The sequence below is a fragment of the Xiphias gladius genome, chromosome 5 (genome assembly GCF_016859285.1).
Source record: "Xiphias gladius isolate SHS-SW01 ecotype Sanya breed wild chromosome 5, ASM1685928v1, whole genome shotgun sequence".
In the NCBI taxonomy this organism is placed as follows: Eukaryota; Metazoa; Chordata; class Actinopteri; order Istiophoriformes; family Xiphiidae; genus Xiphias; species Xiphias gladius.
Genome location: NC_053404.1, coordinates 23,013,515 through 23,034,934, shown reverse-complemented (window position 1 = coordinate 23,034,934; position 21,420 = coordinate 23,013,515). Strand labels below are relative to the sequence as shown.

At 46.2% G+C, this 21,420-nt stretch overlaps 2 protein-coding genes across 12 annotated transcripts in view; both read left to right on the top strand.

Annotated features, from left to right (window-relative positions):
- LOC120789870 (NACHT, LRR and PYD domains-containing protein 12-like) overlaps positions 1 to 21,420 on the top strand; it is a 1,168,582-nt gene that overhangs the window by 28,299 nt on the left and 1,118,863 nt on the right. For 8 of the 11 annotated variants that reach the window (XM_040126989.1, XM_040126982.1, XM_040126983.1 and 5 more), the window contains 5 exons: positions 737 to 951; positions 1,438 to 1,715; positions 3,234 to 3,347; positions 3,460 to 3,613; positions 4,161 to 4,833. The exons of the other annotated variants lie outside the window; for them this stretch is intronic. In XM_040126989.1, coding sequence (XP_039982923.1) covers positions 737 to 951; positions 1,438 to 1,715; positions 3,234 to 3,347; positions 3,460 to 3,613; positions 4,161 to 4,453 — 1,054 coding nt within the window. In that variant the 3' untranslated portion in view covers positions 4,454 to 4,833. Of the gene's footprint in view, positions 1 to 736; positions 952 to 1,437; positions 1,716 to 3,233; positions 3,348 to 3,459; positions 3,614 to 4,160; positions 4,834 to 21,420 lie in introns of those variants that run through there. 11 annotated transcript variants of the gene reach the window in all.
- LOC120789744 (5'-AMP-activated protein kinase subunit gamma-2-like) overlaps positions 8,307 to 21,420 on the top strand; it is a 37,931-nt gene continuing 24,817 nt past the window's right edge. Inside the window, exons 1-4 of the mRNA XM_040126714.1 lie at positions 8,307 to 8,383; positions 18,577 to 18,651; positions 20,162 to 20,355; positions 20,474 to 20,586. Of these exons, the coding sequence (XP_039982648.1) occupies positions 8,378 to 8,383; positions 18,577 to 18,651; positions 20,162 to 20,355; positions 20,474 to 20,586 (388 nt within the window). The 5' untranslated portion in view covers positions 8,307 to 8,377. The remainder of the gene's footprint in view (positions 8,384 to 18,576; positions 18,652 to 20,161; positions 20,356 to 20,473; positions 20,587 to 21,420) is intronic.

The window sequence follows — 21,420 nt, the reverse complement described above, 5'->3', positions numbered from 1 at the left end:
AGCTGGGCAGACACTGTACGGGTTCAGCCCCCAATTGGTCTCTCCTGGAAAATATTAGAATTGGGACCAACTTCTGCCAGATTGGTTCTTTTCACATGCAGTTTGAGGTCACGACGCCTGATTAATTACCTGAACCATCAACAATGCTGCTGTCGGTCCGGGTGCTGGTATTACTGTCAGCTAAGACATTTTGGTCATCTCTCTCCAGTTTGAGCGGTTCTACCGTTCGATGTCTAACATGGCCGAGATCTGCTGTGGACTGCAGTCATCTGGTTTGATTTATCACTGCAGCAGTGTTTTATATGTTGTTAACAGTCTGACTCAGACTGAACTTACAAATAGATCATAATTGTCTGTATCTTCCAGCTCCGACTTCCGTGTTTTTCGTTTTTCTTCTTAATTTCTGTTTATAAAAAAATTGCACGAAGCAGCATTGCCTTTGTTTCTTTGTCAACATTGCCGAGGACGCAGGTGTCTTGATTGATTAAACTTTATTGGAATTATCACCGGACAGAAGTGGCCGAGGGTTTGCAGTCAGGGTGAGCTCCGCGTCGTACTCGGTCAGTTGATCTGTACAGTATGATCAGAAACGATGCTTGTTTTGGCCTCGCAGAAAGGCTGATTCAAATGTGCAGTGTGAGTTCACACAACGTACAAGATGAACAAAAATCCACGTCGTGTGTCCAGCTGATCAGAACGAAAGCTTGTCGTCATCGAGCCCCTCTGTGTCTCATAGCTTCAGGTGTCCTGGTCCGGGTGCGTTCCAGTGTACTTCGACAGGATTGGTGTTTCTTATGGCTAAAGGGGCGGAGCTGCTCTACAGGACTGTCCAATGGGACGAGAGCCTCCTCCAATCAGCTGGCAAAACGGCTGCAGGGCCGCTGTTCGATATCCAGTGTTCTGAGGATGCTCTCTGTCAGCTCCACCTCCCACACTGTGAAACAAAGCATGGTAAGCAAATTATTGTGTTTCGAAAAACTCTAGAGTCCTGTTAGTGTCCCCCCGTAGGCCACAGAGTTCATTACAGCCACAATCTCAACAAACAGCATCCTGGTGATCTATCTGCTCTTAGTCTTAATAGCTAAACATGTAAAGGGTTCATAATCTGGGGAGCCTGAGTGTCTGCAGTAAATTTCAAGGAAATATGACTATTACATAATGTCTTGTATTCAAGTGGATTTTTTTTTGTCCTTATGGTGTCACTAGAAAAACTGGAATCCTCTGGGACACGACAGATTTCATGGTTTTTTGGAGTTGTGTACGTTTGTGTTGTGACCTACAGAATTGATTATATTAGAGCTCAAACAATTGTTCTCTAACTGTTTAATTCTTCAATGACTAGACTAAGGAGCCTAGATATAGAAACAAATGATCACAACAGTGGTGAGGAGGCTGTCGTCAGTAAAACAGATGTTGAATGCCTTTGTGTTTTCACAGCTCTGTCCTTTGAAGGCCTGCTGTCTGTTGTCCACGTCAGTAATGATGGAATGAGCATCCTCGAACCACTGGAGGTCACAGGCACTCATGTGGTTGTCAGAGTCCCTCATCTCTCTGCCTTTGGCCTAGTCTGGGCTTTGGAATTTTTGGGGAGAATTTGGAACAACATGAAACCAATTAGCGGCCAAGTTTTGCTGTTCCTCCGACCACCGAACCCAAAAACAAAGAGGCAAAACCTCAATGTGCTTCTCCTGCCAAGCAACATCCCTCTGGAAAAGGTAAGGATTCGTGAAATGTTACAGCTTCACCTTTAGTCCAAACTTGTCTGAATGCAGTGTCAAAGTGTCTTTTTCTTTGGCTGGAGCACGGGGCCGGCCCTATAAATGTGAAAGTCTGTGACCAACTGATGAAGTTACACCGCTGGTCGTCGGCGCTTTCGAAATGAACTGGCACTAACAATCAGCTCCTCCAATCAGCTGGCAAGACGGCCAGCTTTATTGGGAATTCAGATGCATTAAATTACCGTGTATGTGAGAAGAGAGCAGGACGGAAGCAAACAGATAAAAGGTCGGGTCCAGCCACAGATCAGGGTTTTGACCTGGTCTTGTTTTCAGGGTCACACTAACCCACACAGTCATCAAGCAGTGCTGACAGAACTAAGCATGATTTAATATGCATGGTGAAAACTGAGTCTTTGATATTGTGCTGATACAGATCCAAAGAGCAGGAGTGTGTTTCAGTGGACTGATACTCACCCGATCGAATGGTATTTCTACTAAGTGCATGTTGCCCTAATTTTAACAGTGTAAATAAAGCTCCTCCAACCAGCAGATTTAGATGGAGGTCTGTGGTAATACAATACTTACATGCCCATAAACAGTTGTTGCTGTCCCTGTCCTTAGTCCGTCAGCTAACACCAGCTAGCCAGCTGTGAAGATATCGGACTGATATCACCAACAACAAACAGATCATTAGTGAACAGACTTTGAGTTTTTACTCATTATTAAACTAGATGTTTGTGCTCTACTTCATTGGAGCATCTGGAAGTGACATTCAATAAGTGTAATTGATAACTAGAATGTATTTTGAGTACGCATACCAATGATAGCCCTGCATGTCGCCAATCATGTTTTAGGTTTGGTTTTTGTTTTTTGTTGTTTTTTTTGTCTTGTTCTTTGCATTTGTGAATTAAAAAAAAAAAAAACTGATTCAAATTCCTTCATCTCCCAATTTGGAAAAACTTTCAGAACTTTTATTTTTGACCATATTAGCCAACTGTAGTCACTTTCTAAATTACCTCAAACAAATATTTCTGGTATTTATGTACTGTAAAAGTGAAATGATCAGTCGATGAGTTGATCAGGAGAAAATTAAGCCTCAACTATTTTGATAATAGGTGAATAATTTGTCAATTTGTTAATTTTTTTAAGTAAAAATGCTGAAGATTTTCTGGTTCTACTGTCTCCGCCTTGACAATTTGCTGCCTTTCCTTGTATTATGTGACTGTAGACTCAATATATCTTTGGGTTTTGGACTGTTGGGCGCCTTTTGGCTTGAGCAATTTGTGATGAGCATTTTTCAGTAATTTCTGACACTTTGAAGATCAAATAATTAACTGATTAATGGAGAAAAGAATCAGCAAATTAATCAAAGATTGGAAAAACAGCTGCAGTCCCACTGGTATTTCTTGTTACCTACAACTATGTCGATGATGAAATAAAACTGGCCCGAAGGTTTATCAGGCGGGCTCTGCTGAGGATGAACCCTCTGATTAAAATGTTCTGACTGTTTTTAAGGTGAGCGCCAAACAGCGAGATTCTGTGCACATCCAGACGCCTTCCATATGCAAACTCATCAAAGATCAAAGTTACACCATTGACTGTCCGATGGCCCATAAAATACAGCCTCAGGTGAGTATTTCAAATAAAAGGTGTTGTGACATGCTGACCGGGCTCATAAAAACTCGTTTTGATTTACTTTTGATACAGTCGACATACTGACACTGGTGCTACTGGCTTTCAGAATGCAGAGTTTAACCTGGAGTTTGGACCAAATTACCACCCAACGTTTGAGGTCCGCCTGCCTACAGACACGGGAGAAGTTGCTGTTACAGTCCGAGACCAAACGAGGAACAAGATCTGGGAGTATGACGTTGACCTGACAGATGCCACAAGCGGTAGTGGAAAGATGTTTTTGTTTTCATGATTCGGGCGAACTGACCCTTTAAACATTGTGCTATACATTTTCATTCATTCCTCATTAAGGTCATTTCATTTTCAAGTTTGTTCAGGCACGAAGTGATGAGAGTTGTTGCTGAATCGTCTGTGTTCAAACCAAACAGCCAGTGTGCTAACTGTACAGATGTTAGCTGTAAGCTAGCTAGCAACAGACTCGCCGACAGTGTTTCTGTGTGTCTGTGTCGAGTTCAGGATCTGACTGATCTCCGCCTCTTTCTGTTATTTCCCTCCACTCTCTCCTTTTTCCTCTCGTCTCTGTATGTTCATGAAGCAGATTGATAAAGACCAGAGACGCGTGAATTTCTTTACTCGGGTTGGCGAATTCACATCGAACTGCATCCTCACATAAACTTTATACACAATCGTGCTGCCTCTAAAATTTGCTTCCCTTTCTGTCTGAACACGCAGTACGAGGTCTGTGTTGAAACATGACCGCAGGTTGTTGAACGGGTCTCTTTTTTTCTTTTCTTTCTGCTTCTCCCTCAGAAAAGCCGCCGTGTCCTCAGAGTCTGTCACCGGTGAGGACCTTGTCAGCAGTTCGGACAGTGTTTGTTGATAGAGTGTCTGCACCGGTTCTGAACCAGCTGCTGGATAGACTTCTGCAGGAGGGCTTCATAAATGATGAAGAAATGGAGTCCGTCAGCGCACAGACCAAGGCTAACGGGGCTCGGGCTCTGATTGACATGGTGCGAAGAAAAGGAAAACTAGCCAGCTCGTTCCTGATGGATCAAATCCGTAAGATGGATCGGCACCTTTCCAAAACCCTGTTCCTCAGCTGAAGTAGAAACGAGACTCTGCGGTGTGTAAGTGTAATATCATGACGGCCTCTGGTGTCTGAAATGGAAACAGTCTTATATGAAATCATCTCAAAATCCGTTAGCTCCACATGAAAAGTGCCCTGAGAGAACCTCTGTTACGATATGGAAATGTATGAATTAAATTGAATCGAATTGTTTTTGCACTTTTTTAAGAACTTGTATGTTTTTATTTATGTATTACTTTCCGTGTACTCAATTGCAGTGGTAAAATTAAGGGATTTAGGGGTCGTGGGATTTTAAAAAACCCGACCAACCCCCTAAAGGGACCTGGTTTAAACTTTGTCAGTAAAAATTTTTAAGAACGATGAAAAGTCACTTTAGTAAAAAGCTTGAAAATAAACATTATTTTCCAACCCAGTCTTGCCCAGAAACTCTGTGTATGAATCTGACCTTGAATGCATTCTGATAGCTGCAACACAGGATAAGATCCACGAGCAATTATAGGCTGTCGTGTTTCTTATCTGCGTCGACGCCCAGGCTGGGATTCCAAATTCACGCTGTGCGAACTCACCGCGTTTCCTCTCGTTTATTTTGGACGGACGAGCAGTTTCTCGGTGGGAAAAAGTAGGAACTTACGTGGAGACGGATGAATCTGATGTGATGCTGTAGCTCGTGGTCGGTGGCATGGAAGCGAGTGGACCACCCCCGAAACCTGCCGTCACGGCCTCGCAGCTGAACTCAAGCAGTATGACACCTTCATTTAAATAAAAAGACACGTTAAGATACTGAAGACATTTTGATATTTTAAATATAATTTAATTTAATTTTGATGTCGATCGTCACTGAATGGACTTCAGTGAACGTAATGGAGCCCCCCCCCCCCCGGCTTGACCAAATTTTGCATGTTCTTGTGTGGCTGTTTAGATAAACCTCAGGGATGAAATGAAGCCGTGCACAGCGCCACGTACTGTCCAAAACTGTGCATTACAACCGGAGCCGGCTCTTTGATTCACTGACAAGAATCCAGTTTTATTGAGGGCGGAGGCACTGATGTCTGTGTTTTTTAAAAGTGACAGTAGTCATGGCGATAAGTCGTCTAAAAGTGGTAGTAGTCACTTATTGAGATGCAGATGATTCAGGAGAGAGAGGATCATTTGAAAACGTCATGTGATACTGGGCTTTGTAATCTGTAAAAATGCATCATATTTTCTTGACTGATCAGGTGTTTTGTGACGTCAGGTAAATGGAGAGAAGTTAAAATCCAAATTCCTCCCTCTGAAATGTAGAAACGAAGTGAAAGTATAAAGTAGTAATAAATGGAAGTACTCAATGTAATTGCCCTCAGTGTTAATGGACCACATTTACTTAAGGGCTGTACTTGTGCTTTAATTGAGCGTCTCAGTTTTTATCTACTATCTTACTTATTCTCCTCCTCTACATTTGAACGGGAAGTATTACTCTGGACCTTTAATCGTAGTACTCTTTATGTCTATCAGCTGCAGTTGCTGGATTTAACAACACTGATATAAAATTCAACAGACGGCTGAAAATCAAACCAGACGTTTTCGGCCTTTTCGGCTTGTGACCCCTAAAAATCCATCGGGCTCCATGTAACACTTCACATGTGTATGAGTTGTTTTCATTTCTTTTCTCCTCTAAACCTCCACGTTTCATTTCAGTACCTGTATTATACAATATTTAAATGTCAAAGATCAGAAAAAACTCCAGAAACTGAATCCAGATCAGTGAATCAGAGCTTTGTCTCCCATGAATCCTGCAACGACCCCTCGGGTTCACCTGGTGACCCTCTGGAGGGGCCCGACCCCCGGGTTGGGAACCAGTGGACTAAACTCTCTCCCTGTCTGTGACGTAGCTAAAAGCAGCTCCAGCAGTAAAACGCTGTCGAAGCCTCCGTGACTCAGGATCAATGATCTGGTCACGTCAGAGAGAATCAGAGACCAGTCACAGGAGACAGGTCCCTGCACAATGAGGTACTTTTACTGTGATACTGTAGCTACAGGAAGTACTTTTACTGTGATACTGGAACGGCAGGAAGTACTTTTACTGTGACACTGGAACGGCAGGAAGTACTTTTACTGTGACACTGGAACGGCAGGAAGAACTTTTAATGTGATACTGGAACTACATGAAGTACTTTTACTGTGATACTGGAACTGCAGGAAGTACTTTTACTGTGACACTGGAACGGCAGGAAGTACTTTTAATGTGATACTGGAACTACAGGAAGTACTTTTACTGTGATACTGGAACTACAGGAAGTACTTTTACTGTGATACTGGAACTAGAAGTACTTTTACTGTGATACTGGAACCAGATGAAGTACTTTTACTGTGATACTGGAACTGCATGAAGTACTTTTACTGTGATACTGGAACTAGACGAAGTACTTTTACTTTGATACGGGAACTAGATGAAGTACTTTTACTGTGATGCTGGAACTGCAGGAAGTACTTTTAATGCGATTCTGTAACTACAGGAAGTACTTTTACTGTGATACTGGAACTAGACGAAGTACTTTTACTTTGATACAGGAACTAGATGAAGTACTTTTACTGTGATACTGGAACTAGATGAAGTACTTTTACTGTGATACTGGAACTAGATGAAGTACTTTTACTGTGATACTGGAACTACAGGAAGTACTTTTACTGTGATACCCTCACTGCTGCTACAGGACTTTTATTTGCAATGGAGTATTTTTACATGGCTGTATTATCTTATTTATCTTATTTATTATCACTTTTATTCCAGTAGAGGATCTGAGTACTTCTTCCACCACTAGCAGTAGTCATAGTAACAGTAGTATTTTCTCTCCTCCAAACAAGAGCGCGCTCTGCGTGGTGCGTAATCCGTGTCCGCGCTGCTGTCGGCGGCGCTGCGCTCCGTCCTGGAGCCGCACTCCGCCGGTCTGCCACACGGAAGGTTCTCCTTACAGTCACGTTTTGTAAAACCTGATCCGCTCGGTGTCCCGATTCCACCTAGAAACCTGCGGCGCGGTCACCAACAGCCACCGGGAGGCAGTTTGACCCGCTGGAGCCGCGCCAGCAGAGCTGCTGCTCGGTTTGTCTGGATCCGATGTGCAGGGCGGAGCGGCAGTGAAAGGAACGACGATCCGCCAGCCTCCGTTCACACCGCGGGCAGCCGCCTCCTCTCCGGACACCTCACCTTCAGCTTAGCCTTTCATGAAAAAGCCTCTTGATATAGACAGGTTAGGCCTTTATATGGTTTGATATTTCTATTAGAAATCCTGAGTGTGTTAGTGTCTGTCTGTCGCCTGTTCAGACAAGTAATTGATTTTAAAAGTATCTACAGTCGCTCACTGACATGAAGACTGATGTGATCAAGACAATAAAGTACCGGAGGTCACAAAGTCCAGACTGATCCTACGGTAACACTATAGTAACACCACAGTAACACCACAGTAACACTACGGTGACACTACAGTAACACCACAGTAACACTACGGTGACACTACAGTAATACCACAGTGACACTACAGTAACACTACAGTAACACCACGGTAATACTCCAGTAATACCACAGTAACACTATAGTAACACCACACTAGCATTGCAGTAATACCACAGTAACACTATAGTAACACCACAGTAACACTATAGTAACACCACACTAGCATTGCAGTAACACTACGGTGACACTACAGTATGTACATTAAGTGTAGTAAAGTAAGTGTTTTCTACTAAGAACACAGTAGTACTACAGCAGTACTATAGCAACACCGCCTCAGTACTGCAGAGGCTGTGTGGTCCTCCTCTGGACATTTGGAGATAATCCCATAATTGAGCTGAGCGGATTGTGTGAGAGGACATGGGGAGCACCGCGGAGAGGAGAGAGGAGGAGGAGGAGGAGGAGGAGGAGGACAGGAGCTGCAGGAGGAAGAGGAGGAAGCCGCTCAGACTCCACATGCCTGTGAGTGACCGACTGTTTTACTGTATTAGCAGCTGTTCATGTAGGTTAGAAGGACCACACCACAGTTCTGATCCGGTGTCATGCTGAGATCAGTTTTTATACTTGGGCTTTTAATAAAAATGGGGACAGGGCTTCGGAGCAAAACCCAGACCTGGACCAACTTCAACTTCATCTTCAGCTTCTGTCTCCACCACGTGATTCTGCAGCTGCTAGTCGACGTCCAGTGTTTAGTGTCGTTTATATCAAGAGGTGGCCAGTATGGGGGGGCGGTCAAAGACCTCTTCACCAGTCATACCAGCACACACACACACACACACACACACACACACACACGCAGAGACCCAGTGTTCATCTCTTTATTAACCGGAACCCACAGTCCTTCCCCTGACCTCAACCCTACAGCAGTTTCCATGTCAACATTGGAGAAAACAAGGATTGAAGGGAACTTCATCCTGGACTTTTCAGAATCCTCAGGGATCTATCGGGTTGAGTTTCCGGGATCACAGATATGAACTAAAATGAAATGCTCTTTAAAACAGAACTCTGTAAGTTGTTGGACAGAGTCTTGTTGCTACACTCGACACTTGACTCACAAAGGAGAGTAAGGAAGGTTCCATGTGATTAGTTTCCCTTAAGCACCGTCGCTGGACTCGAGGCTGGATTACTAACTGGGCCACAGATGCTCCAGTCCAGGGTCTGTTCGGGGATATGCAGGAGACAGAAACTATTTAAAACAAATGGCAGGAAGTTTTATGAGTTGGCGGTGGCAGTGCGGGCTCACAGTGGTGTTGCACTGAAATGATGACTGTATGTCCATGGTGTCAAGATGCACTGATCTCGGCTCACACTACCTGTTGTCAGGCAGGTTTCGTTTTCTCGCTATCTGGCAGCTCAGCAGGACTGAGAGGACACAGGCTAGAGGGAAAACGTCACATCACAATGTCGCGCCCCGTCCCCAGCTACAGTTTGGGCAATATAAACCTGACGCACGGAAGTTAATTTATTTATCTATTCCTTGTTTTATGGGTTTATTTAAAAGGGACGGTACACGTTGAGAAACACTGCCGTCGGTTCAGAACAGTTGGACAAGAGGCTGCGTTTCCTCTGGTGTCCCTGGATCCTAAAACCGATTATAAGATTATAGTTACATAGTTATCGGATCATTCATAGGCCACTTCCGGTTTCAATGGTTTGAATTAAACAACACAGAGGTGAGGTATAGACATAACAAGCTCATCCAGGACATGAAAGGCCAGAGTCCGCTTGTGTTTTCCGTCCCCCGGATCCGCCTTTTACGGGACTGTGGAACAGGAGTCTGCGATGTGTCAACTCCACTCCCCGCCTTGGAAATGCGGTGAGGAGGAGCCCTCCTCAGGGTTTACTGCTGTCCAGTCCAGTCTCCGTGGCTTGGAGGTGGTTGTGAGCTGCTATACGGGCACCTACACTCATTGTCAGCAAACGGCGGTCGTCCACTCCGTTGCAGCTTTGCTCAGTCCCCGCTGGACCCGCTCTGTATGTCCACGCACGCCACACCATGTCTGTCGTCCTGTGGTCGTACAGCATACAGGAATTTACGCCGAGAAATCCGCCACATGACACACGGCGGCCTGCTTCACTGGAAAGGCCTCCTAGCGACAAAAGGTGAAGTGAAAGCATCTACAACACTTCTACTAATGGTCAACAGAACACAACAACGGCCAAGTAACATAACGGCAGCGTCACGACATGAACAACTCGGCTTCCAAAGGAAACAGTCGAAAAGCAGCGGCAGCATTTCTAGTCACAAATACCATACAGAATTCTACAGTATTAAAAAACTCTAATTCACTAGTACGCATTCACATTTTTAACTCTGTGACACGTTTGACCTCAAATGTGTCTGAAATGTGAATGATTGAATTTGACAAACTGTTTTCACCTTGAAACAAAATGTCAGAATCAGTGAGAAGCTGCTTTTCTCCAGCGTCTCCCCGCAGATGACATCTTGGCAGGTTGGGGGGGGGGCTAACAGGTGAGACCGGACCTTTAAAACACTGGAGTCAGCGCCCCCCCCATCTGAGTCTCACCCACAGCACCGCTGTGATGACGAGGCGAGAGTGTTCGCATGAGGGCGCAGGCACGCGCACACGCGGGGTCATGGGAAGCGCTCACCTGTGTGCTCTCTGGTGAGAAGCGGCAGGTGTGACGGTTGGCAGCTCGTCTTGTTGACTGACCATCGGTCCCACCGGGAGGTTGTGATCCCGTGATTGTGAGAATTTTCTGTGGTGTTTGTGAGACCGCGTCGAAACCGGAGCTAACGCACTTAATTAACAACACAGAAGAAGAATCAGTTATCGAAGTTGCTTTTCAAGCAAAAATGCCAAGTATTCCCTCGGTCCAGCTTCGCATTTGTTAGGATTCCCTGCTTTTCTTTGTCTCATGTGACAGGAAATGAAATGTCTCTGGATTTTGGAAGACTAATCGGACAAAATAAGCGACATTGTCTTAACCCTGTTTGACATTTTTCACTATTTTCCACCATTTGGCAACATGATCATTATTGATCCTAGAAACTGATCTACAGGCTTTAATCACTTTTGAATATACAGTTGCTGAGGAACAAACTCTACCTCCCAGCACATCTGAAGTTCTGCCATTGACCCGAAAAAACGTGGTTTTACGCGGCGCTACGTGTTGGACTGTGTCCCGCTCGGGCCCAAAGATGGCGCTGACTGCACTTTAGACTCACAGTCCCTCCAGCTGTTATTGGCTGATTATAAACCGCACGGCAGGAAACCACGTCTAAGGTCTAAGAGTTCACCTTCTGAGCGATGAAACATTTTATGGTGCATCTTTCATCGTAACGATCATTAAACCTGATTTTATCAATGACCCAATCGGGACTTTACTGAGAATGAACGCAAAATAAAAATGTGACATAAAAATATAACGGAGGGAGTAAAAGCCGAGCAAAGCAGAGATCAGCGTCGTAAACCAGAGCAGACACAGAAACGGCTCATAACTGCTCCCTTAAAGGAATATTCCACTTAAAACCTACAGCGTCTGTAAAGGCGGCTCCGTTCAGAACCGAATTCACGTCACTTTCGCTGGATTCGCGTGAGATTAGAGCTGCAACGACCGGCCATTTAATCGATTAGTTAATCAACAGAAAATGAATGTGCGCAACTATTTTGTTGATGAAGTCATTTCTCAAGCAGTAATTCTGAAATGCGAAGCCTCCACGCTGTCAGACGTCTCAGGTTGTCTTCAGTCACAGGTTGAAGACATCACGCTGGACTTTTTTAACTTTTATAATTCATCGGAATCATCAAATCAGTATTACAGTACAGATAAATCGGTAATGAAAGTAATCCTTCTTTTCAGCTGTAATCCCAAACCCTCCAGCATGAACCCAAAGCTGATCACCGGTCGCGACCCCGGCCTCAGTCACACAAACAGAAAGAAGGCGTCAGTAGAAAGCTTGGTGAAGGTTTGGAGCTGTTCGCTTTGACTGACAGTTGTCGCGCTTATTGATCTTTAGTTCCTGAACCGGTTTCTCCACATGCCGTTTGAAATTCAGACTGTGCGCGTGTCAGCGAGACGTGACCCGCAGTCGAGGCTTCTTTAAAGCAAAACCTCGGCGTTTAGTACGAGCTGCAGATTCTGCGGAGACGTCTGAAGAAGGGGAGTCGGATGCCAAGCAGACTTAGATGGATATTATGGATATAAATCTCTGACTTTTCCTCTCTGTCCTCTGATCTACATCGTATTTACAGCCAGAAAACGACAACACAACCCCACGCAGGCACCTGAGCTGCCGTCTGATGGTTCAGCTCCACAAACCACCATAAACAGCGGCTATCAGCCCCCAATCTGACCCGAGAACAGCGTGACGTGTGTCAGTCAGAGGATTAGATCCAACTGACGACGGTTGTTTGTTTGGGTTTCCGCTTTAAAGCTACTGTAATCTGTTATAATCTGTCTGTCGTCCAACAAATAGCCTGATCCCTGACGGACAGAGACGGAGTAGCACAGGTGTAAACCAGGTGAGATTCAAAACCCCATAGAGACCGAGATTCGGGGTGAAATCTGCAGCGACTCCCGAATAATGCGAAGGAAAATCTGACATCCTCACCAGTAGGTTACATGGACTGGGTTTAAGAGATTCTGCGGTACGCGGGTGGGCGCACTGTGGACACGAACCCAGGATCCACCAGGTCTGCATCCACATTCACTGGGATGTTGATTTACTGAGTAAAAGTACTAATAATCCTTTACATGTAAAAGTCCTGCATTCCAAATTTCACTCAGGTGAAAGCAGAGAAGTACTTTACACAAAATGTGGTTAAAGTATTGAAAGGAAAAGTCAGTTCACGGGGGTGTGTTTCTAGACCAACAGGACGTAGAGTCGTATTGTTATTGCTGAGCTGAGCTGATTTTGATTTCTAAACGTTCAAAGGACCGAAAAGGAAAGTTTTTTTCTGACGTAATACACATGAATGGGATTATTTCACGTGTAATTTAACACACCTTTGTTAAATCGTCATTAGTCCAACACTCATAAATGTCATGGTATCGGTTTCGAGGGTCGTCCAGCTCCCCTGAGGCCTTAAGCAGCATTTTAATCCTGTAACTCTCCATTTGTTCCCGTGACGTTTCCGTCCAACTAATCATAATTTAGAGGATCTGCACCAGTGTTAATGTCACAGCTCTGCAGTCTGCATCGGTTCACGGTCTCTGTCCCACTGCCACAGTTTTACACCAGCCTTCATTTGTGTAGAGACGCACCCCACCGGTGGCGTTCCCCAGTCAGCCACATCCAGAGTGACGGAGGGCATATTATTTTACTGACTCTGTGTGTGTGTGTGTGTGTGTGTGTACGCAGTAACTGGGTCATTGAAAGCTGATCTCGGACCCTCCCTAGAGGTCAGAGGTCGCGGTGAGGATCGACCCCGGAGAACCTTTCCAAACCTCAGCCTTGTTCCCAGTCCCGTACCTGCAGGTGCCCGGTATTTACAGAAATCCTCAGAGGATCATCTAGTTCTCCTTCCAGTTGTTCCTCCCTGGAACCCACGTGTAAGAACCAGTGGGAACCAGTCAGTGTTTTACCGGGACCTGATTCATTCAGTGACATTGGACTGTAGCTGCCGGCTAACAACTAATGGATCTGTGAAACATGTGGGACCCGGGGCCCCAGGTAGACGCTGGTTTCTGATCACAAACCCAACCGGTTGTGATCCTACCACAATACATAGTATTTTCTAAAGCTGCACAAAGCCCAACGTTTCCCTCCGAAATGTGGTGGAAGGCCAGAGCAGCATAGACTCAAAATACTCAGGTATAAGTACCTCAGTTGTAATCAAGTACGATACTTAAGTTACTTTCCGGTGCAGATGTTGTTGATGTGTTTTTGACAGCAGCGTCAGGAATCTGTAACACTTTACCTCGACTTAGCATTAACAAGCGTTACATAAACATGTAATAAATGGTTTATAAATGTGGTTTTCAACAGATTAACAGGAGAGCGAGGGAGTCCAAACACGCCACCTGCAGGCGTGGAGCTGCTACTGCAGCCAGTGGTCACCGATACCGTCTCTGATTGGATCTATGAGTTAACTGACCTCCAGCACACACAGAGAGTGTGAAACAACAGGAAGTAAAGCGGGGGGAGGGACAGAGAGGGAGAGAGAGAGGGAAGGGGAGGGAGGGAGGGAGGAGAGAGAGAGAGAGAGGGAAGGGGAGGGAGGGAGAGGTACAAGGTAAAAGAGAGAGAAAAGAGTGTGAGTGTGTCAGAGAGAGAGAGACAAACAGGAGTGTGAGCAGATTTATTGGATTATTGATTTCTGGAGACTGAAGATCAGAAGGTACAGTCACTGTGTGTGTGTGTGTGTGTGTGTGTGTGTGTGTGTGTGTGTGTGTGTAAACTAGGTCAGTTTCCATGTCTCTGTTGGCTCACAGAGTCCAACTGAACCCTGATTCTTCACCAGACAGAAATTGTCCCACTGAGTGTCCTTATTTTCCACGTCCGGTCTGTGGACGTCAGGCTAGAAATGTGTCTGCAGGTGTAACTGCTCAGTCTGGTGAGTGAGTTTTACTCGTTGGTCACATCTTCAGTGTGAAACACAGAACGGAGGAATTTCCACCGCAGCTGAAACCCGCAGGTCAATGAGCAGTCGACTGTTTCCCGATCAGCCATCAGGTCCACGACGTACGGCAGCCCGGAGTCCTGAAGGATCCGTGCGAAGAAGTTCGACGAGTCTTTCCAGGAGACCCTGGTGGATGCCGACGTCTCCTTACGGACTGTTTCTCACTTCCCTACTGCATCACTTACTCGGTTTTTCAACATAAACTGGTTCTTCATAACTGTAGTAGACTTGGGACCAAAGTGTGTCGGGCTTTCCTGGAAATATCCTGGTAATTAACAGATAAACACCAACTAATTTTTAGGAAATTAGGGGGAAAGTTTCATGGAAACTAGCTGGTTTTTGATCAGGGTCACTCCGCCGCGCCTTGACCTCCATTCAAGTCTCCGATGCTTGAAGACCGCGTGACCTCTGGGTCCGCACCCGTGTACTTGAACTCAGTCAAACAGGCTTGTGGTCCTTCTCAGTCTCTGTGTTCCTCTTAGGAACGTCGTCAGATCCTGCTCCCAGTCTGCGGCAGGTTGTCGGTTGAGTTTTGTGGTGTTTCTGTGACTCAGCGGCTGCTGTGACGAACATCAATGCACACACACACACACACACACACACACACACACACAACCTTGGAAAAATGACCTCTGAGGCACACTGAAAGCACAGTTTGATGCAAATGAGTAAAAAACACAACTAACACATTTGTAAATTTGTACGAGCTGCTTTCGAGTTGGTCGTTGTCGTCGGTACCAAAAGTTGTCGTGTGTGTTGTTGACGTAGACGTACAGTTGTGTAGATCCAGTCCCTGTGGGGGTTTTACGTTCAGCTCACGTAGCTGCTCGTCCTCACAGCCCCCCCCCCCCCGACGGGGATGGAGGCGTTTTATTCACCAAACAGGACGTCACATCGAAGAGACGACAACTGCTCGTGACACACGGCGCCTCCAGTGTCAAATGTGTAGGAAGATTTAAGTGTAAAAACAAAAAAGCACCGGGCATCTGACGACAGGAACATTACGGCCGTCGCAGACAGCGGACCTGAGGGAGCGATGACAACAGATCCAAACCTTCTGTCTGTGGAGGTCCACAGGTGGAGTCAGTCTGATGTTCTCAGGGTGACGTTACAGGACTAATAACGTCTGAAACGGAAGCCAAAGGTTCCTCCAACTCCACCGGTGTCGTAGGGGGGCCCTGTGTCCAGCTCTGGTTCTTACTGAACAGAAACTGAAGTTTGAAAACACCAGGTGAAGGCATCATTGCCACGTTGGGGTCTAACCCAGACTGTCTCCAGTTCAGCAGCAGGGTCAGTCTGTTACGGTCCAAGTTCTCACGTTCCCTTAAGTACAAGACTAGAATACTCAACCCCCGGGGAAGCTGCCCACTTTGCCTGCTCGGTAATCCGGCCGGTCGGCGATCATGGTGATGCAGTTTAGTCAGTTCCCCTTAAAGTTTTTTGAACTGGAAAGACAGAGAATGTCCTGTACTGACTGAACCAAATCAAAGGAGGTTGATGCAGCGGGAAGACATGAAAGAGACACAGCTCTGAAGGCTCCGTGGCGTCTACCGTTCATACTCTGTCCTTCACCCTTCGTGCTCACGGAGAGAAAGAAACAGAAATGAAACTAATATTCAGCAACAAAACAGACAAGACGAAGAGCGAAGACGACCGCATGAGAAGAAACTGGAATCATTGGAGGAAGCAGAGATGAGTCAGTTTAAGGAAATCTACAGAATGTAAAAGAAGAGTAAAAATCCACCACCTCCTCACCACACCACAGTCGCTCAGCCTGCGTGTGTGTGTGGGCGGACACACTGCGGTCCAGATTCGAGCCTCCAGGTCCCCATGGCAACCAGAAATGATCAGAGCCCTGTGAGAAGGACAGGGATGGTGATTAAACCCTGAACTCTGCCTCACAGGAAGGTTAACGCTAACCCTGTGGTGCCCTCTGACCTCTGAGCCGACCGCTTCACCTTCACCTACGGAATAGCTAAACGTCTTCTTCTCTAGCTGTCTGATCCCACTCTCGTGTCTGTACGTTAATATGAAGCTACGCTTAGCAGCTGCTTAGCTTAACTTAGCATAAAGACTGGATGGAAACAGCTAGCCGACCTGTAAAGCTCTCTGAGGGACATGCTGGATCTCGTTTCCTGCTCATTTCAGTCAGAAACGGTTGTTTTAGTCCGTTTTCAAACAAAAAGGCCAAATATCGTCTGGTTCCAGCTTCAAAAATCCAGGACTTGGTGCTTTGCTTGTTTATGTGAAAGTGAACCAGGTGCCGTTGAGTTTGGACAGATGGTGGAATGTAAGAAGACGTTTGAAGACGTCCCGCTGGTCTGAGAGCCAGATGAGCGCAGGTGAAGATAATCAGCCGCCCGATCGATAACGAGATCAATCCCTGGCCGCAGCGCTCGCTGGCTCAGCAGACGGAGGGCGAGCTGCCTGTCGGATCTTCTCACAGTGTTTGGTTTCAGTCATGCTGTCGGCTCAGCAGATGTTTGACTGATAATCTGTCACTGCCTCTATGTTTACCCCACAAACCATCCCATGATGCAACAGGAGAGCGGGGCTCGACCTCAGCACTTTTCCACTGCAGTCGGCAGCTTGGACGCTGAAGGACTCTCAGGCCAAAGAGAAGCCGGACAGAGCCTGGCGGTTTCCAGCTCTCCGACAATCACGCTTTAAAGAGTCGACGTGTCAGCCCGCTCCCGGGGGCTCTGAGTGTGGGGGGGTCGGGACTGAATTCAACACTAACCCTCTTCCCGGTTCACGTTGTTTTCTTCATAAAGGAAAGAAACGACCCTCAGCTGGTTTCCATCGACGTGTGACATTTTTCTTCTGCAGCTTTCTTTTCCTTTTGACCCCGGAAATTGATCTTTAAATTTAAACCTGTCAGTCCAGCTGATCAGGTAGTTGTGATGATGCCAAACTGTTTGTAACAGTCCGCCGGTCCCAGTGACCCAGGGTCTCAGGACCAGCGGACTGACTGGTCTCCTGTATGTTCCTCCTGGCTTTTTAAAGGGGGGAAGTGAAGTGAGTGGGGGTCACTTGTTGTGAGGTGTTGTCAGATCTGAGCAGTGGTGGAAAAAATGTTTAATTAGTATTTATTTGCTTTACAGTGTAAAAATACCCCGTTAGAAGTAAAAGGAAATCAGCGTTATTACTCTCGTCGGCAACAGAGCGTTCGGAGAGATCAGGTCAAACCCAGCGTGTCTCCGCCCGAACTCACACCTGAGCCGGTTTCTAATCAGCCAGTGACCGAAACACCTGCGCAGCTGAGCGGAGCATCCGATTAGCAAAGTCACTACAGCTGCCAGGTAAACGCAGTACAGCAAGAACTAGAACGTAGTATCAAATGGAAACACACAAGTATAACTACCTCCAAATTGTACAGTGCTTGAGTAAATGTACTCAGTTACTTTCCACCACTGGATTTGTGGTTTGTTATTTCAAAGGTAGGTGTGTTATGTTCCTCTGAATATAGTTTCAATCCCCACAATGAAATTCAGTTCAGTTCAAACAGCTTTAACTCGCTGTGCGAATCCTTACGTCAACTTCTGTCACAGAGGAAAACTGAAAACAAACAAAACAAAAAAACCTGCGGGAAAAACATTGGAGAAAAAAAGTCCAATTCGAACGACTGAACAGCTGATTTGACTTGTTTTCCTTTGTAATTTATTATTACTATTATTATTTAATGGCCTTTTTCTTATCAAACACTAGAGAAATTAAAGAAAAATAATGATAAAAGTCACAGGAGGAGTAAATAAACCTGAATCCGTATGATTTAGATGAGTAATAATGAAAATAAAAGCAGCTCACATAAAAGATGGGTAAGACCTGACGTGACCCCCCCATGTTCATTGGGTGTGTTCGAGGCTCCACATTTGACCGGAGGAAAAAACAGACGTGCTCTGCTGTCAGGCAGTGGACAGACTGGGAGTGCTGGGAGATGATGAATGAATGTTGGGACAGTGTCCGGTGGTTTTCTTTCCTTGTTTGCCGATTTAAAAAAGCGTCGCTGCGTAGAAGCCGCCTCCTCTGAAGGTTTTTTTAAAATTCAAATTCTCTCTGTGTCTGCAGGAGCTGAGCGTGTTTGCGATGCCTTTCCTGGAGGGAGATCCGGGCCGAGCAGAGAAAGACGTCGGCAGGCAGAAGGTAAATCCAGGCTCATTTAAACGGCTTTTATTGTGGCGAGCTGATGACGGCAGCAGCGGGTGACCCGAGGCTCCCAGGCGACGACGTTGCCGACGGGCTGCTGAGTCGGCGGGATGTAGTTTGTGAAAAGAGGAAAATCCACAGAGTGAAAACCTGCTGATCTGCAGCAGCTGACCCTCGACCCGTCTCCTCTCAGACAACACGATCTCATCAAACATCATGTGGATAATGTACGAGTGTTGTCTCCATACAAGAGGATCCAGGAGTCGGACTGAAACTTTAGTGTTGTTGTCAGTCTTCACTCAGTGCGTCAGAGCCGGAGTTTATCTGTAATCGAGTCGTTTTGCAGACTAGACGGGTGGTGTTTGATTAGTGCGTCAGTGAGTATCAGGACAGAACGAAGGGAAGCAGCTGAGAGGTTGGATGAAAGTTAAATCAGCTCATCAGGTTGTTCGTGGTGAAGCTGTGTTCCTGTCACGCTGCCAGAAGAAGAAGAATTAGAGACACGAGTGGGAGCCCCAGTACCGAAAAACAGAAAGGAAATCTGTAGAGCAGCTTTGCACAACATGTAGAAAACAACAGAGGTATAACATCAAGGATTTTGTATTTACGTCTCCCTTTATTTCATCACTCTCTCAGTTCCATCATCTTCTTCTGGTACTTATTGCTCCTGTTTTTGAAAGTCATCCTGAAGCTGAAGAGTTTATGATGAAACTCATTAAAAACAAGTTCAGCTGTACAAGTTAGTTACGGCATGAAATTTACACCTTCCTGAGCTGCTGGACGTCCTTCACGGTTAACTGTTGCCGTGGACACGGTGAGACAACTAGAAGAGCTGGAGGAAAACTTCATTTTACCCACTTTACCTGAATGCAGCACAAGATGAAACGCCAGGTTTCCCTCAAAGTTTAACTGAATTTCTAGAAAAGCACCAAAGTAAAACCTGAGTGGAGTCTGGTTTCCCTCCACTGCTGCAGCGTGAATATGAGATGATCAACAGCTGGTGGAGCCGAGGTCACTAAGAGAAGCTGCAGTCAGAGCTCAGACGATGGAGAACCGTGTGGAGAACGTGATGGAAACCTGACGTTCCTGCTGGTTCCATGTGTTGATGTGAGGAAGGTTCCGGCCTCCTCACGGCTCCTCACTGACCTGATGGTTTCCTCTCTTCACGCACGTCAGCGTTTAATCGCTCAGGCCGTTTCATCCACGGCTGCTGCTCCACCCGACAACAGGAGACACCGTTTTAAAAAGAAGATTCATCATGGTTTTTGATGCAGAAATTGCAAATGCACTTAAAAGAGGTGGATGGACTCCGTGGACGTACAGTGTAGGAAGTGTAGTTGAGTAGAGAGATGAGTTAGTCAGAGGCCACAGGAGACCAGGACAGCTTCTGTCCTGGGGAACCAGTAAAGCTGGTGGCAGAGCTCTGATTGGCCGCAGACGCATGTTAAGAGTTCTTTACCTGTAGCTGGACCATCAGTGATTGACCCCCCCCCCTCCCGTCCTGCAGGGGGAGCCGCTGTGCCACTCTGCCAGCCCCACCAGGAGCTTCTTCCAGCGGGCTCCGTTCAGCCGGCCTTCCAGCCCCCGCTCTGCTCCAGCTAGGACCTCCAGCTCCAAGATGAGTCCCAGCTCCCCCAAAACCATCTTCCCCTACCAGACTGGACCCCCCCAACAGGACTCTTCGTCCAAGTCTCCACGCAGGTAAACACACCTGGACACAGGCTGGAGGGACGGGGCTGCAGCATAATCAGTAGAGGGAGAGGATTATGACTCTCTCTCTCTCCGTGTGTGTGTGTGTGTGTGTGTGTGTGTGTGTCAGGCTGAGCTTCAGTGGGATCTTCAGGTCGGCCTCCAGGGATTCAAACCATCAACCTTCTTCCTCCCCAGTCAGCATCAAACTCTTCACACGCAACAAGAGAGACAAGGCCAGAGGTACTCTGTGCGTGTGTGTGTGTGTGTGTGTGTGTGTGTGTGTGTGTGTGTGTGTGTGTGTGTGTGTGTGTGTGTGTGTGTGTGACAACACTGCCACCTACTGGCCATGCTGCAATAACACCCTTCAGTCCAGCTGCTGAAGACAGAAACAACAGACTCTCTTCCTTTTCTTTCTTTCTTCTTCTTCTTCTTTCACTGTGGTTAAAGGACCAGTTCACCCAAACTCAAACACAACACATCCTCTCTCTCTAGGTTCTGGCTCCTTCTATCATTCAGATACGTTTTGGAACAGGTCTGTGTTTCATCGGTCCTGAACCGATCCTACCGATCAGCATCGGGGCTGATACCTGAACAGATCTGCACCAGCTGAAATAAAGGCGATCGGATGCTGGTCTTTTGTTTAGTCCCATGGATTGTGTCCATCCTCGGTGTAAAGCTGGAAAGTCTGCGCAGGTGAGACTGAAGCCGACGGCAGCTCGCTCGCCACGCAGGCTGAAAACCACCGGGAGAACTGTGAAGTTCTCATAAGTGCAGCTCAGAGGGAAGTTGAATTTATCGTTTTAGATGTTTTAGGAGCCACGGTGCATTTTAGTGCTTTTACATTTCCTTGAGTTATTTCTATTTTCAGAGTATGTTGGTTTAAAAAAACATCTCATCATTACGAGAAAAGATCAGGGACAACTTTTCTCCTCTTTACTTGGCTCCTCAGGATCTTGACTCATTATTCAGAATAAGGTCTGTTGACCTGTGAAAATCGATGGGATGACCCCTCAGTACAGTCATGACCAGTCCTGGGTGTCATTTTAAAGTTTTCTACCTGAGTTTCTGATACTT